The sequence below is a fragment of the Spermophilus citellus genome (assembly GCF_964194105.1).
Source record: "Spermophilus citellus genome assembly, chromosome: 11".
NCBI lineage: Eukaryota > Metazoa > Chordata > Mammalia > Rodentia > Sciuridae > Spermophilus > Spermophilus citellus.
The window spans coordinates 125,532,171-125,548,917 of NC_138192.1; the positions used below are offsets into that span (position 1 = coordinate 125,532,171).

The 16,747-nt window shown below is 34.3% G+C and overlaps 1 protein-coding gene across 7 annotated transcripts in view; it reads left to right on the top strand.

Moving 5' to 3' along the window:
* MFF (mitochondrial fission factor) overlaps positions 1-13,502 on the top strand; it is a 31,901-nt gene extending 18,399 nt beyond the window's left edge. For 3 of the 7 annotated variants that reach the window (XM_081260743.1, XM_081260741.1, XM_081260744.1), the window contains 5 exons: positions 978-1,136; positions 4,546-4,578; positions 6,070-6,129; positions 9,388-9,472; positions 12,812-13,502. In XM_081260743.1, the coding sequence (XP_081116869.1) occupies positions 978-1,136; positions 4,546-4,578; positions 6,070-6,129; positions 9,388-9,472; positions 12,812-12,943 (469 nt within the window). In that variant the 3' untranslated portion in view covers positions 12,944-13,502. The remainder of the gene's footprint in view (positions 1-977; positions 1,137-4,545; positions 4,579-6,069; positions 6,130-9,387; positions 9,473-12,811) is intronic. The other 4 variants (XM_081260742.1, XM_081260745.1, XM_081260746.1 and 1 more) reach the window with 3 other exon arrangements.
* The last annotated feature ends 3,245 nt before the right edge of the window (positions 13,503-16,747 follow it).

Consider the following 16,747-nt stretch of genomic DNA (forward strand, 5'->3'; position numbering starts at 1 on the left):
TGACATTGAGAATGTTGAACCGTTATCCAGGTGTGTTATAGTCCTCTTATTTTAATGAGTCAAATGCCAAGGCCACATATCAGTTAAATGCCTCACATAGCAAACTATACTTGAATATTAAAAAGCTCTCTCAAAATACTGACAATATCTTAGGAGTTTAGATTAGAACTCTGCAAATTGCCTCATTCAAATGTGGTCAGCAGTCAGGAAGCGCAGGCAAGGAAGCCAAAAGAAAGAATCTCTGCTCACAAATTAAAGAATGGCTATGAGTACTGTCACTGAGAAGCCCAGAAATGGTTATCAGCTATCTTGATGATTTAAGAAGTATCCTTCCTTCTTTCACTTTGTTCTCGGAGTTGGGAATAGTTTTGTTTTAGTCATTTAACTAGAGAGCACATGCTTTATTATAATTAAACACTCAAAAGTCTCAGTTTCTAAGACTTTAACTTTTAAATTAATTTCATTTACTTGTGAATGTAGTTTGCTTTGTTGCTTTTGTGATGTGTTTGAAATAGCATTTTTATGGAATCACTTTTGATTCATGTGTTTGGATTTTGACATCTGTGTACCAGAATTCTCTATTCTATTCTTCTGATCATCCATAAGTTTGCAGTGTTGTTTCTTAGAGGTTTGGTTTACTGAATTGGAAAATATACTACATTAAATAAAGAATGCTACTGCTCTGACACTAGGAATTAAGTACATTCATTGCTGTGGTTCTCTTCCCTCTCCAAAGGCATTTTTCATATCCACTTTTTGTATTTTTACGTTTAGGGTTACAGAGCTAAAAGTACTACTTTGCAGTTGGTTTTTTAAAACAAAATGTTTATAAACTTTAGTTTGGTTTCTTGGGGGAAAGTGAAGGGTGGGGAAGAAACGGGGGACAAGAAAACTAAGATTAAAAACTGCTCAGCTGAAGTTTTATAAAAATCTGACTTGAGTGTTTTTCTCTTCGTTTGCTATGCTTATGTGAACAGTGTGACACCATCGCCACAACAGGCTCGGGTCTGTCCTTCCCATATGTTACCTGAAGATGGAGCTAATCTTTCCTCTGCTCGTGGCATTTTGTCGCTTATCCAGTCTTCTACTCGTAGGGCTTACCAGCAGATCTTGGATGTGCTGGATGAAAATCGCAGGTGATTGGCCATCAGTGACTTGCCAGCTTTGTTGCATATTTTTTGGTGCCTTATCTAGTGGATTGTGGTGTCTTTTATGTTTGCACCTTCTCAGTCTCTAAGATGCAATGGTTTGAAATGGCTTGCTTTGCTTTCTTTTAATTTCAAATTATTGTCCAAAATTCACATTTCATAAGATTACATTAGATTTTGTTCAGTCAGAAAGAATATTTAGTTCCTGAGAACAGGATATGTGATGATGTTTTTTTTCAAAGGTTTTGCTGATTTATTTGAAGTACTTGATTCCATGTGGGGATATGCTGAAGGTTACTGTTGGATTGATTGTGGGATGTTGGACTGCTGAAGCATACTAGTTTTCTTTTAGTAAGTTTTTTTTTTTACTTAATTGCTTGTGCAACTAATATGATTGAGTAAATAAAGCATGTTTGAGATGGCATTACAGCTACCAGTCGTTTTTTTTGTCCTTTCCCCTTAACTACATACTAAAAATTCCAGGTGCTATTTTGAACATCTCCAAGTTAACTCATTAATAATATATTGTTAATTGTAAATGCAAACATTTTTTTTGTAATCATTTCGAATACTTTTATCCCTGCCACAATACTACATAATGTTTTTTAAAAAGTGAAATTGGAGAAGCTTTTTTGGCATAGTGTGGGAAAGGTAAAGTCAGTTTCCTTTCAACTCCGAACATGTGACTGGTAACTTCTCAGAGTCAGTGTCTGAATTTTTGTTGTCATTTTATTGAACTATTAATTTTTGCATTTTGAAGAATTCTCAATAAATTAAGCTGGCTTTTCCAATAAACCCAATTTTTTTTTTTAAATAACCTTAGGTGTCTTCTGGCTTGCTCTTACTGATTGCTTTTATACTCACACATACCCAGGAACTTCTCCATAGTTCTTGAGCACTATTTGTCATTATTATCCATACTATTTATCATTATTGAATTTAGGGACTTTTCGAGTCTTTGCAGGGCTAATCTAGTGGAATACATTTGGACCCAAGGACTTCAAGGTGCTCTATAAAGAGCTTATAGAGACAAACTCATGGCATGGTGGGAGAATTATGTATACTGTGAATGTATATGTATACATACATTTTTTTTTTTATTTTCCCCCAAGCATTTAGAGTTCTTTGAAGCTTCTAAATCTTAGAATATTTGGAAGCTATAAGAAGCCAGCCACAAAGTTCCAAAGAAAAGCATGGATTCAGAGAGTCAGATTTATTCTTGATCCACCTCACAAAATAGCTGCATCATGGCCTTGAACAAATTGCTTATCTTCTCTGGGCCTCCTTTTCCTCATCTGTTAAAAAAAGGTAAAAAAGGTATAATAATGCCTGGCTTTCTGTATTCTTGTGAATAGTCCCCTTCCCTGACTTTATTGAAGATTTAGAGCTACTGACTTCAAATTATTTAGTGTGGTAAGAGAGCCTCAAAAGATATAGAGGGTAAAGTACCTGGCCTTAACTAATATGTGCAAAAAACTATTTTCACATCTCTCCTCTAAACAGATTTATTCTCTACCAGATATTCTCCTTAACTTTTTCATTACATAGGTTCTTAGAAAAGGTGAGATTATTAAGTCAGTATCACATCAAATGGTATTATAGTAAAAATATCTAATGAGAAAAAAAATTCTAAATTCTGTATAGATTAAATAATAGCTAGATGACAAAGTCCCAGTATGATTATTTGTTCCTCCTTCCACCAATACGTACACAGTTCAAATGCATTTATATGGAACTTGAAAAAATATGGGCTTTTTTTCTCCATAATGGAAAAATTATTTACCTGAGGGTCAAACAATACAAAATCAGAAATCTTACTAATATAAATTTTACCTTGTATTCTTTCATAATGAAAAACTGTATACAATTCTATGTGAAATTTTATTTTGTAATGAATTGGTAACTTTAAAACATTCCTTTTCTGGGAAGAAATTATCTTATTTACCTAAAACATGTTTTTTAGTTGAGAAAGGTATTATAGTAGTAATACTTTACTCCTGGATATATTCCAATAGTTTTTACCATGGAACTCGAGTTAGGCTCTCATTAATGTTATCCATGTTTTCATTACTGAAAGGGTCTGTCAAAGTTATATTCAAATTTTTTATGATCTAAATGTTGAACAAGATTTGATCAGAATTTTAAGTAACAAATCAGTTTTTATTTTTGCTATAAAAAAGTATCTAGCATAATTTTTCAGATATAAAAAATAGGAATGTGAAATTTGGATAATATTCTTGCATGGTTGTAAAATAATACTGCTTATAAAAATTTAAATGCTTTTATGTTCCTTGCCCTGTGCATCATTTTGTTTTCTTTTCTATTTTATTACTCTTGGCTATTTTGCTAATGCAATATCTTATCTTTGGTCTTACGCCATCACATTGAGTATGGTTAATTTAAGCTATAACTTTTTCAGAAAGAAAAAAGCTTTCTGCCTGGTTTATTATCATAAAATAATGCAGTTTCATAGTTGTTCAACATGAGCTATTTTTGGTTTGCATCTTAAGGGACACTGTCAAAAGGTTTTTTTTTACTGTACCTTTTTTTCTTAGCTTATGAAAACTTAACTGATAAACAAGTTCAACATGAAAACCAAGTTAAATTCTAGGTAATTGTTAGAAAAGTTCATTTACATAGGTCAGTGCTATACATTTGGAAAAGTGATATATTGAAAATTTATCAAAATACTTAGGATAAGCCCTGTGCACAGTTTGCTTAGTTGGCAGCAGGATTTAAAAAGCTGTTATGATTTCATGCTTTGTTGGTTAGACATTGCCCACATCTAGTTAATATGTCTATTGCAACTATATATGTCCTTTTCCAATGTAAAATATTGTCATTTTTTAAAACCATATTTATGTGTAAGAACATTATGTACTGATAGATGTTATTTTTAGGAGGAGCTTGGTTATTGTTATAGTTTTTTCTTAGCAAATTATACTAGTTTTGAGTGAATAGAATAAGAAACCAGTATGTGAATAGTTTATATTTTTGACAAGTATCCCTATAAATCCATAACTTAGAAGACCTAGAAACACAGAGTTACAGTGGATATGATATGTTATTTGTAATTTTTCCTTTAAAATGTCTACTTCCTCATTTTCAAAACTCCTTATTTTCTATAGCAGTTTACATTTTCATAGCAAAGAAACATATAATCTGTCAATTTAGACCCTATATTTATTCAAAAATGTCAATATGCAGGTTAATGCTGAAATTTGGTAGCCTTGGATTTCCTTCCATTTTGCCACTTTAATTACAAAACATATCATTGAAAAATTTCTTTTATGTATTAAATCATACTTATGGTAGCAAGTGGTACTTTAATGAAGTTTGCAACTTTACCAAAAATACCTGTCTAATTTACTTTTATATTATATGTGTCAATTGCCAGTGTGAGAAGACAAAATGAAATACGTTGTGAAAGGTAACTGTATTATTTTCTGGCTCTGCATTATAAAAGGGAAATCTCTGTGGTGGACTATGTTGGATACAGCAGACCCATTTGAACATATTAATACACATTTTTAAAATATTTTAAAAAGCACACAGCAGTGGCTTCATTTAGTAACCATTCTCATATTTGTGTAATTTAAGATTAGTTAATTGATAGTCTTCCTAATATCACAGAGTAAATCTGATGGGAAGATAAGATGAACCTAATACCTGTCTCAAGCATATGTGATTCCTCAGTGTCTCTTAACCAACAATATAAAAGTCAGACATGTCCTTTAAAAGGCTCTGAATCCTATATCCTCTAGGCTCCAGAAACTTTATGAAGCACCAGTAGTGCCTTTAGAACATGTGACTTTAGGACAGAAGTTAAATATTAAATATTTCTAGCATAAATTGACTTGTCAGAAAATAATAATTTGTAGTCTTCAACTGTGCCAGCTTACAGAAAAAAAAATTTGTACAGTGGTATTAAACATTTACTATTATTATTGCCTTGATACTTACATTTAGGCAAATATCTAATTAGTTAAAGAAAAAAATGAGACATTCTAAAACAGGATTTAATAATTCTTAAAATCTTTACATGGATCCTCTAACCCATTCTTCTTTCTCTGATTAGTAAATATAGCTGCTTATTTGGGGGCAGTTGACCAGTGGACATGTAGAGCTTTTGTTTTTTGATTGTAACAAATAAATTATATTAGAAAGGTTACTGCTTGTCTAGATAGAAAACTAATTATCCTCTAGGACTCAAATATGTTCTGAGACTATGTATAAAGCCCCACAAAGTTTTCCAGTGCACCTTGGTCCTTGTTTCCAGCAGCCCTGTATGTTACTCCTGGTTGTCTCAAGATCAGACTCACATATTTGTTTGCATTTCCTGCCATGTGCCCTAGCATGTCTCCCATATTCTCAGCTCTGGAACTGAGGCATGCATTTTTTACTCTGGAGAGCTGAGGGTTTAAGCCAGACACATCAGACATGAGTCAGAATTAATGAGGTGGGAGGGAAGGAATTGTGGGAAATGAGGAAATTCACAGTTTTTAAGGTAGAACTGTTGATATTGATGAGCAACCATGATCATGCAGGTGCCACAATAGGTTCTTGACATCTTTTAAAGTTGCCAGTGATTTTTTTTTCCCAGTCAGAAGAAAATAATTGCATTTTTTAAACACAGTGGTCCTCTGTCTTGAATTTCATAAATTATGAGCACCAAAAAGAATTATGTTGGTGCTATTTTACTTTGTTTCTTCAGTCAGTTGAAAACTATTAGATTTATGAAAATCATAAAATGGAGGATGTATGAACAAAGATTTTCTAAGTTTTTGAGAGATATTATATTGTATTAAAGCATACAATATAATCTTATTTGACATTTATCTGTCTTGTTTTTGCTTTTATTTTATCATTTCTCTGTTTCCTGACTCTGTCTTGTGCCTTCTCCCGCAAAAACCTGCCGTAGACCTGTGTTGCGCGGTGGGTCTGCTGCCGCCACTTCTAATCCTCATCATGACAACGTCAGGTAACTTTTGAGACTTTGTAATCATCAGGGGAAGTACAGAGTTGGGGATTTATGTTCTGCAGAATATAATGCATGTTGCAGCTTGGACTTGACAGGTTTCACTTATGAATAATCTTTCTTGTAAGAACAAGAAGTTGAAGCAGTCAAGACATTTGACTGCTGGAGTCTGAGGGAAAATGTTTAACATTAACAGGGTGGTGTGATATGAACATCTGAGATATTTTATTTAAATACAGTTTTAGTAGCTTATAGGAGATTATGCTAAAATGCAGTGAGAATGATTTTAAGTCATGTTTTATCTGCACTATTTTAACTGTTGCCTAGGTTCAGTGCAGCATTTCCTCTTTAGTTGTTAATTATAATGTCACTTTCATAGTGTAGATAATCTAGTGTTAAGCATTATCGTAAATTGGGTAAAATCATCATTGACAACAGTTCAGAAAGGTGAACATTTATTTAGAAAGTGAATTTAATTTTAAGCATTTTTATTGTCATTAATATCAGCCTTTCTCATTTTTGCACTTTCAGACACAGCCTGAATAATTGTTTGGTGGGTTTTTTTGTTTTGTTTTGTTTTGTTTTGTTTTTGGTCGTCACACATCACACATGGGCAGATATTTAAAGTTCCTGTTTAGTTTCCTGTCTTCTAGGAAAACAAAAGCAAAAGCTGATTGGTGTTTACAGATGCTATTACTCTTAATTTTTCAGAGCCAGTTTTGTTAAGTGTAAGCTAAAATGTTTTACCGGTAGCAGTAGATTTAAAATTGGCAACTTTGTTTCTGTTAGAGAGACTGACACATTGTTAGGGAAGAGAAAAGGGACAGCATCACTTGATATTTGTCAGTTCAGTTCATGTTGGAGGAATTGAAGTGCACCCTTGGTGGCCCCCTAACTGTGCTGCTGACTTATTTTCTTTGACAATCTTAATTTTAATCCATTTGTTGTTTTCCCTCCTATTTTTCTCTGCTTGTTATTACTTTATCTTTCTGTGAAATTATTTTTAACCAATGATCTAACTTAATGTTTCTACAGAGATTTTAGTTCTGATAAATACAAGTTTTAGTTTAAGATACTTAAACTAAAGTAATTGCAGTGAGTGGCACATGCCTGTTATCCCAGTTACTTGGGAGGCTGAAGCAGGACAGTTGCAACTTCAAGGCCAGCCTGGGCAGTTTTAGCAATACCCCATCTCAAAATAAAATAAAAAGGGTTGAGGATACAGCATAGAGGCAAATCACCCCTGAGTTAACCCCAGTATACAGAAATATATACATATATACGTAAATTGAAGTCTGTATGTAAAGTCTTTTGTCCTGTCTCTAGATTTCTTTGCGAATGACAATTTCCTTTATAGATTTTTAAAACCTTAGTTATCAGGATTTAAATTGCAAATAATCTCTATCATTTAAACTTGGCTTTCTATCTTCAGGCCAGGTCCCTTTAACTTTGAGGATGAAATGTAGAAAAGAGGAATCTTGAAGCCCTATTTTTTCCTCTAATCTTTTAATAATTCTGTTTAGTTGTTATTGTCTCTCAATGCTAGGAATTGAACTCTGGGCCTTGTATATACTAGGCAAGCACTGAACCACATCCTCTGCCCTAATAATTCTCTTTTAATGTTCAAAGGAATAATTAACTCAGATGTTTATAAGCCCATAGTTTGTAAGCCCAAGTTTGCATGTTCTTGTAAACAGGAACTGACAATAGTTGCAATATCTATTTCTGAGAAGTTTACTTTGCTAACTGGCAGAATTACCCTCAGGATTTCAAGAATACTTACTTTATTTCCATGAAGAAAGGGGAGCTAATTAACAGCAAGTGAATTTAACTATAAGAGGATCATTCAGAGATTCTTATAGATTTTATCTAGTCAGTACACACTATCTTATTTAAATTTCATTTTGCATTCTTTATTAAAGTATTTTTATATTATTTTCAACAACATTTGAAACAACAGGATTTTCTAAATAGACTTGTCTTTAGCATACCCAGATGAAAAAATATAATTCTATTTCATATCCCTTTGTGGGATAATGTGGGTTTTTTGTACTGGAAAAATGCTAGGAATATTAGAATATATAATCCGTTAGCCAACTCTGTTTTTTTTTGTTTTGTTTTGTTTTGTTTTTTTGCAATGCTAGGAATTGAACCCTAGTAGTAACTAGTAACTCTACTCATTCAGAAAAGTTAGCATGTCATTTTATTGAAATAACCATACTGGATATAAAATAGATACACATGTGATACAATAGGTTGCATGGTATATAAATTTGTATCTCAGTAAAGCTGTAATTAAAATAAAATTTAAAGTATGGAAATGCAGGCAAAGGATAGGAATGGTATTTGTGTCTATTTTTCAGAAGTTTATTGTCATCCATTTTAAAAAAAAATCTTTTAAAAGTGACTGCATTTGAACAAAAGGTATTGTTTAGTGTGCTTTCTCTGTATTCTTAGTGGTTCTTCAGTATTACTGTTTTATACACACCCTCTTAATTTCTTATTGTTGAGCCAATTCTGGATCTAAATGTAGTGGCAAGATATATTCAGGAGTCTGGTGCAGTAGTGCATGCCTGAAATCCCAGCTACTAAGACCCTTTCTCAAAACAACAAAAAAGTAGCGGGGGTGGGGAGCATGGATGTAGTTTAACAGTCAAGTGCTTTCCTAAGCATGTGGAGGCCCTGGGTTCTATCTGCAGTACCGCAAAAACAAAACAAACAAAAGATGTATTCCAGAGATTTTGATTATTTCTGCAGGAGACATGCAGTCAAGACTAAGTAATTTGAAATAGGAGTGGCACAAGAAGAGGAAGAGAAATTATCACTTTTTTTTTTCTTTTTCTTTTTTTGGTTAGAATTAGTTCACTTTGCATTCCTTGCCTATGCGCCTCTACCTTTGGAACCACATATGGTAAAAGTTTGTGTAAGAATTGTTTGTTGGCATATCCTAGAGTGCTCTCGGCCTTTTCAGCCACCGATCATTTTTAACATTGCCCGTCTCTCTGGTTTGAAAAGTGTCTTCAGTCAGGGTTTCTCCTCATTCTCCGTTTCAGTACATTTTCCTGGTATTATAGGTAGAAATCATTCATCTTAAGCTTTTTCTTTTCCTTTATTAGTGTCAATTCAGACAGTACAATATTTTAGTAATTTATATTGTTAAGTATGTCTTTTGAATTTTTCTTTGAGCAATACATAACATATGACTTGCTAGTCTTAGTTTTGTTTTAGTATTAACTTGTATTTTTATGTCTTATTTACTAGGTATGGCATTTCAAATATAGAAACAACAATTGAAGGCTCATCAGATGACATGACTGTTGTAGATGCAGCTTCATTAAGACGCCAGGTATTTAATGAACCAAACAAGATATAATCCAAAAGTTATAGTCATGTAAATTTTGTTGTGTGATTTTAACCTACCTTCACATTTTTTTTCACATTGCATGTAATATTTTAAAGTGATAGCTGATAACATTTTATCATTTTTCTATTTTATGGAACCCATGAATTGAAGTATTTTATCTGTCAAATTATTTAATAAGCCATAATGATTTCCCATTTTTAATTAAAGACCCATTAAACCACTGTCTACATACTTTGGGATTTTTTTTGTTTTGTTTTTGGTTTTGGTTTTTTTAGCAATAGGGGTTGAACCCAGTGGTGCTTAACCACTGAGCCATATCCCCAGCCCTTTTTGTATTTTTTGTAGAGGCAGAGTCTCACTGAGTTGCTTAGGGCCTCACTAAGTTGCTGAGGCTGGCTTTGAACTCTCCATCCTCCTGCCTCAACCTCCTGAGCCATTGAGATTACAGGTATACACCACCAAGCCCAGCTCATCTACATGTTTTTGACCAGCATAAAATACTATCCTCAAAATGAATTTATTTAAGTCTGACTAATAAGAAAGAATCTTAAATATCAGCAAACCAGTATAAATTGCTTGTCTGACTTTTGACATGTAATAATCACTTTGGGGACCTTTGTTTCTATATTTGATATTCACTTTGGAAGCGACTGCTTTCATGTGCACAGTGTCTATACATAATATTGCTTATATATTCTAATAAGTTATATCTTTAAAATATTTTTTATTCTTTTTAGTTATACATTACAGTATAATGTATTTTGACATACATATATGGAGTATAACTTCCCATTCTTGTGGTTGTACCTGATGTGGAGTTACACTGGTCGTTTATTCATATATGAACATAGAAAAGTTATGTCCAATTCATTCTACTGCCTTTCCTATTACCATCCTCCCTCCTGTCCTTTCATTCCTCTTTGTCTAATCCAAAGTACTTCTGTTCTTTCCTCCCTTCCCAAAGTACTTCTGTTCTCTGTCCCCCTCCCCCCATTGTGTGTAAGCATCTGCATATCAGAGAGAACATTCAGCCTTTGGTTTTTTAGGATTGGCTTATTATTGTTTGGGGGGATTGGCTTAGCATGATGATAGTCTCCATTTCCATCCAATTACCATAAAATACTATAATTTCATTCTTCTTTATGTCTGAGTCATATTTCATTGTGTATATATACCACATTTTCTTTATTCATTCATCTGTTAAAGAGCACCTAAATTGGTTTCATGGCTTAGCTATTGTGAATTGAGCTACTACAAACATTGACATGGCTATGTCACTATAGAATGCTGATTTTAAGTCCTTTGGGTATATGCTGAGGAGTGAGATAACTGGTCAAATGGTGGTTCCATTCCAAGTTTTCTGAGGGATCTCCATACTGCTTTCCAGATAGGTTACACCAATTTGCATTCCCACAGGCAATGTATGAGTGTACCTTTTTCCCCACATCCACGCTAACTTTATTATTACTTATATTCTTGATAATTGCCTTTTTAACTGGAGTAAGATGAAATCTCAGTGTAGTTTTAATTTGCATTTCTCTAATTGCTAGAGATACTGAACATTTTTTCATGTATTTGTTGGCTGATAGTATTTCTTCTGTGAATTGTCTGTTCTGTTCCTTTGCCCTTTATTGATTAGGTTATTTGTTGTTGTTTTTTTTTTTTTTTTTTTGATGTTAAGTTTTTTGAGTTCTTTATATATCGTGGAGATTAATCCTCTGAGGTGCAGGTGGCAAATACTTTGTCCCATTTTGTAGGCTCTCTCTTCAGATTCTTGATTGTTTCTTTTACTGTGAAGAAGGTTTTTAGTTTAATAGCATCCCATGGAAAAAAATAAAATATTTGGGAATTAATCTAACAAAAAAAGAAAAAGACCTCTACAATGAAAACTACAGAATACTAAAGAAAGAAATTGAAGAAGAACTTAGAAGATGAAAAGATCTCCCATGTTCTTGGATAGGCAGAATTAATATTGTCAAAATGGCCATACTACTAAAAGTGCTATACAGACTCAATGCAATTCCTCTTAAAATTCCAATGACATTCTTCATAGAAATAGAAAAAGCAGTCATGAAATTCATTTGGAAAAATAAGAGGCCCAGAATAGCCAAAGCAATCCTCAATGAAAAATGTGATGGAGGATGCATCACAATACCAAACCTTAAATTGTACTACAGAGCTATAGTACCAAAAAGGCATGGTATTGGTACCAAAACAGACACAAAAAGTGGTTCAGAATAGAAGACACAGACAAATCCACATAAATACTGTTATCTCATACTAGACAAAAGCACCATAAACATACTTTGAAGAAATGATAGCGTCTCAACCAATGGTTCTAGGATAACTGGAAATCCATAGGAAGCAAAATGAAATTAAACCCCTCTCTCTCACTCTGCACAAAAATCAACTCAAAGTGGATCCAGGCATTAGACCAGAGACCCTGCGCTACTAGAAGTAAAAGTAGTCCCAAATCTCCATCATGTCATCTTGGAACCAAGTTCCACAAGACTCCTAAAGCACAAGAAGTAAATAAGTTGTATCTTGAAGTTACAGTTGCATACACATATTTTTAGTATGTATTCCTATACCTTCTATAATCACACATATATGCACATGTAGAGAAGGCATATCTGGTGTTTTGATTATGTATACAAAATAGATATAGACAAAATAGGATAAAGTAAAGTATTTTAAGTAAAGATCAATAAAGAAGCACTAGCTTCAGCAAGGCAGTTCAGCCCAGGGCTATTCATGGAAAGGACAAAGAGCCAAGGATGGTTCATTCAGCCAGCAGCTTTTCTAGCAGCTGGGGAATCATTAGTCTTTCAGACTGAAGTGTCTAGGTGACATCTGGCCTACTACAATAGGTTAAAGTATTGGGCTTTCTCAGTAACTCGGAGAGAATGCAGATAATACCAACTTAAAAATGAACAATTAAGGCTGAGAAATAAGAAACTCATGGAAGAGGCCTAGAAAGGGGTAGGGGTCTATAGTCTTTCTGCCTTGGTAAGCCTGCCTCAGTGTATGTGTTGTCTTTTACTAGAATAGCTTAATTGTGAAATACTGCCTTTAATCAGGTAAGGAAGGAAATATGCCCTCACTAACTCCGAAATTTGGAGAAGGGAAATAGATAAGAGTATTTAAGCAAATTTAAGCTGTCATGAATAACATTTTTTTCTATTTGTAGCAGTCTTTTTGCTCCAAATGAAACATTCCATGTTTATAATAACTCTTATATGATTATACTGCTTTCTAAGAATGGAATTGCTGTGTACATTAAAGCTTCTATATTGTATTTTATGTTTGTTTTTCACATAGATAATCAAACTAAATAGACGTCTACAACTTCTAGAAGAGGAGAACAAAGAGCGTGCTAAAAGAGAAATGGTCATGTATTCAATTACTGTAGCATTCTGGCTGCTTAATAGCTGGCTCTGGTTTCGCCGCTAGAGGTAACTTCAGCACTCAAATATATTGTTTCAACAGCTGGAAATATAAAAGATTTGCAAACTTCTTTGTTTCTGTCTTTGCATTGTATGCCGTTTTATAGTTCATGCTCTGAAAATGTATTTCTTCCAGAAAGTAGGGTGAAAGGACCTATATTTGTAGAAGTAAAGGTATATTCTGTCACTCAGTTGTATTCACTTTAAATCAGTTCTGCAGCAACACTTACATAAAATTCTCCTTTTGCATGTTTTGTAAATAGGCTCCAGTTTGTGTTTTTAAAATGAAATTAATTTTTTGCCTCACCAGTCTAAACAACTAATTCTGTGAAAGGAAGACAGAATGCATAAAGGGTGGATTAAGAAAAGTATCTGTAGAAGAAAAACAATGTTTGTCCTGTTTCTCACAGTTTTGTTGGTAGAAATTTTTGCATCCATATTTTAACATTAACACTTGAAGTCATGGTCTGGTGCCAGATTTAAGAAAATCAAACCACCTAATATTACATGATCACCTGTATAGATTAAATTAAAATATGCCTAACAGTTCAGCAGTTTAATATGTGTGCATTATGTTGCGTTTTTATTTTCATTTTAGTTTTGCAGATGGTTTTCTATAAAATACGTTTTTACTAAGTCCATGTGTGAATGATTTAAAAACTACAGAATAAGGAACAATTGTAGTGTATTTAATAAACTGTCAACCAAAGCAATGTTTGTCTGTTGAAAAATTTGTTTCATCATATTGGTTATGAGCTCAGTATGGAGTCATATTAACCTTATCTCAGTCTTTGTGTCTCAGGAGCATATGATGTACTTAATGACTTGGCAGGCAGCAAGTGCCTCCTGTGCTTCTCTTCAGATCTTTATCCTCCTAATTGTGGACATCATTTGTATTGAAGGTGGTTGGTTGTTTTTGTCGCTTGGGGTTTTGGGGGTGGTACTGAGGATTGAACCCAGGGGTATTCTACCACTGAGCTATATCCCTAGGCCTTCCTTCCTCACTCACCCTTCTCCCCCCTTTTTTTAAGACAAGCTCTCACTAGGTTGCCAAGGCTGGCCAGAAACTCGCCATCTCCTGCCTCAGCCTCCCTTGTAGCTGGGATTGCAGGTGTACACCACCATATACAATTGCAGGTGGTTTTCTAGTTTATTCTATCTATGAAATGATTCAGATTAAAATACCATGAATTATGCATCTTTTTCTCCATAGTAGTATTTATTTGCTAATATGCTAAATCTCATGAGAGTTAAACACACCAATGAAACCAAGTCTTGGGTGTCTTTAGTTCTCAAAATTATTTTCCCTTTTTCTGATTCTAAAACAGGTAGAATTCAAGTAGGTGGATTATTCTCCACACATCTTAAGTTATCTTTCTATCAAAGCAGTAAGTGTTAGGGAAGGTGATTGAGGGAAATTTCTTTGATATAGGTAGATTTCATGTTTCTGTTCTTGCTTCTCCCTCTTCCCTTCAAAAAAAATGCTGGGAAGAAGCTGGGTGCAATGACACATGACTGTAATACTAGCAACTTGGGAGGCTGAGGCAGGAGGATTGCAAGTTAGAAGCCAGCCTGGGCAACTTAGTGAGACCCTGTCTTAAAAAAAATAAAAAGAGATAGTGGTGTAGCTCAGTGGTAGTGGGCTTCAATCCCTAACACTGGGAGGGAAAAAAAATTAGGAGGAAGATTCTTCTTTGTAACTTTTTCATGAGTTGATGACATAATTTTTTTCTGTACATGGAAGTCTTCTGACTTTTGGTGATATCCTAATGTGAAATTGCTTTATTAATTCCAACTTTGTATATGCCACAAGGTAATTTCTGTGAATCACCCATTTGAGACCACAAAAGTGGTAAAATGATAGGTAAAATTACCATCTTCTTTGCTGGAAAAAGAATGCTAAAAATTAAATAAAAGTGGGAATCTTGGGAGATAAGTACAAAAGCTATTTTTCTCCCTGATGATTTTAAACAAACACCAGAGGCTAGGAGTTTTCTCACTTATTGGTTATGCAAGGGACAGAAGATAGAATTCCGTACCTTGATCAGGAAATAACCTGTAACAGGAAAATCATGACTGAAGCTGGGGCCCCAAAAAACTACTCCCTCAGTGACAAAAAAAAAAAAAGAGAGAAATCTTGTGCAAAAGTAGGCAATGAGAAATGTACCTTTCTTGACTTTGTCACATATCTAAAAGTAGAAGAGCTTGAATCTTGACTCTGAGGTTGAGCCCTGTGTTATTCTAAACTACTTCCCCCAAAAATGTTGTTAATCACTGTAAAAGGAAAAGAAATGTTCGGGATTAAGAAATGAATTCAATCCTGATCAAGATAATCAAGAAATACTTCTTAGATAGCTGAGCCTTGAGATAAGTGTATGTATGATTTCAACAAAAGAAAATGAAGAAAAGGATGCCAAGTACAGGGAACAGAGGGAGAAAAGGATATAGTCAGGGCAAAAGTAAGAACAGCAAGTATATTTTTGTTAGCACTACTTTCAGAATGTAAAGTATCCCCCCATCCTCCCCCTCTTCTCTCCCCACCCCCCCACCCACCCCCTCTCCTCCCCCCACCCCCCACCCCCCCTCTCCTCCCCCCACCCCCTACTCCACCCCCGCACACAACACTTCTGGGAATACTTGAGGCATTTGAAACTTGTTACAATTCAAGGAATAATTTTATGCAAATGGTGTATTGTCCCACATGAATGTCTGTCAGTTTCTTAATGTACTTTTTTGGCATTTAGGTTGAATTGTTTTTCTGGACCTTGGTTGTAGAACTGTTTATCTTATATATTTTTTAATTATAATCTATTTTCTCAATAAATAGACTTCTGTATGCACACACTGATGTTAAAAAGTAGCAGTTACAGAAGATATTCTTCATTCCTGCTCTTAAGGAATTAACATATTAATGGAGGTGGGGGAATAAAGCTTATTAAAGGATGAGATGATTATAGAAACAGTTTTACTAAAGAAGAAGATTTGAGATATGTGCTGAAGGATGAGTAGAGTTTTAGATGGTGATGTAGGGTGTTTTTTGTTATATATAAATTCCAATGTGAGATTGTATTTGGGGATGAGAATGTGGATTAAGAAACATTGAGCTTTGCAAATGACTAGGTACATTGTGTGTGGGGGGGGGGGGGTAGAAGGTACATGTACAGACACGAATTGGCATTTTTAGGTACCTGATCAGAGATGGCTTTACCCAAAAGAACTAACCACAGGTGGCTCATAGGCTTTAGATCTTTAATTCATGGCAGCAGTTTCCATAAGATGAAAGAGCGAAGGAATAACCTATCGGCTGTTTCAGTTGATCATGCTACTGCCAGCCAGCCAGCCATTCTTTTGCCCTCTGAAATGGGACTCCTAAGTTTCTGTCTCTTCTTGACCCGAAGGAGAAGTGGAGTCATATCTCCCATGTCCAGGGTGATGAGAAAACTGTAAGCACCATCACTGCCCCTGTGTCATTCACTCCAGCACAATGAGGTATCATGCATTTTACCTCTTTTAATTTCATGGCTATTAGCAGTTTGACATTCATTCAATAAGCATCGAGTTTTCACTAAATATTGGGTGCTGAAGAAACATCAAAATCTTTATAATGGCCCTACTTTGTACCAGGCACTATGTTAGGTACTAATTATACCAAGAATGAATACAAGAAACCTGTTATTGCACCCAGGGAGCTTATGGTATTATGCAGGACTGTGAAATATAAAAAGCAATCACAAATGAAAATGCTGTTGCAGTTGTGATAAAAGCTATAAAAGAGTAAAAGGAAGCCTACTTTTCATTAGGTGTTTAGGAA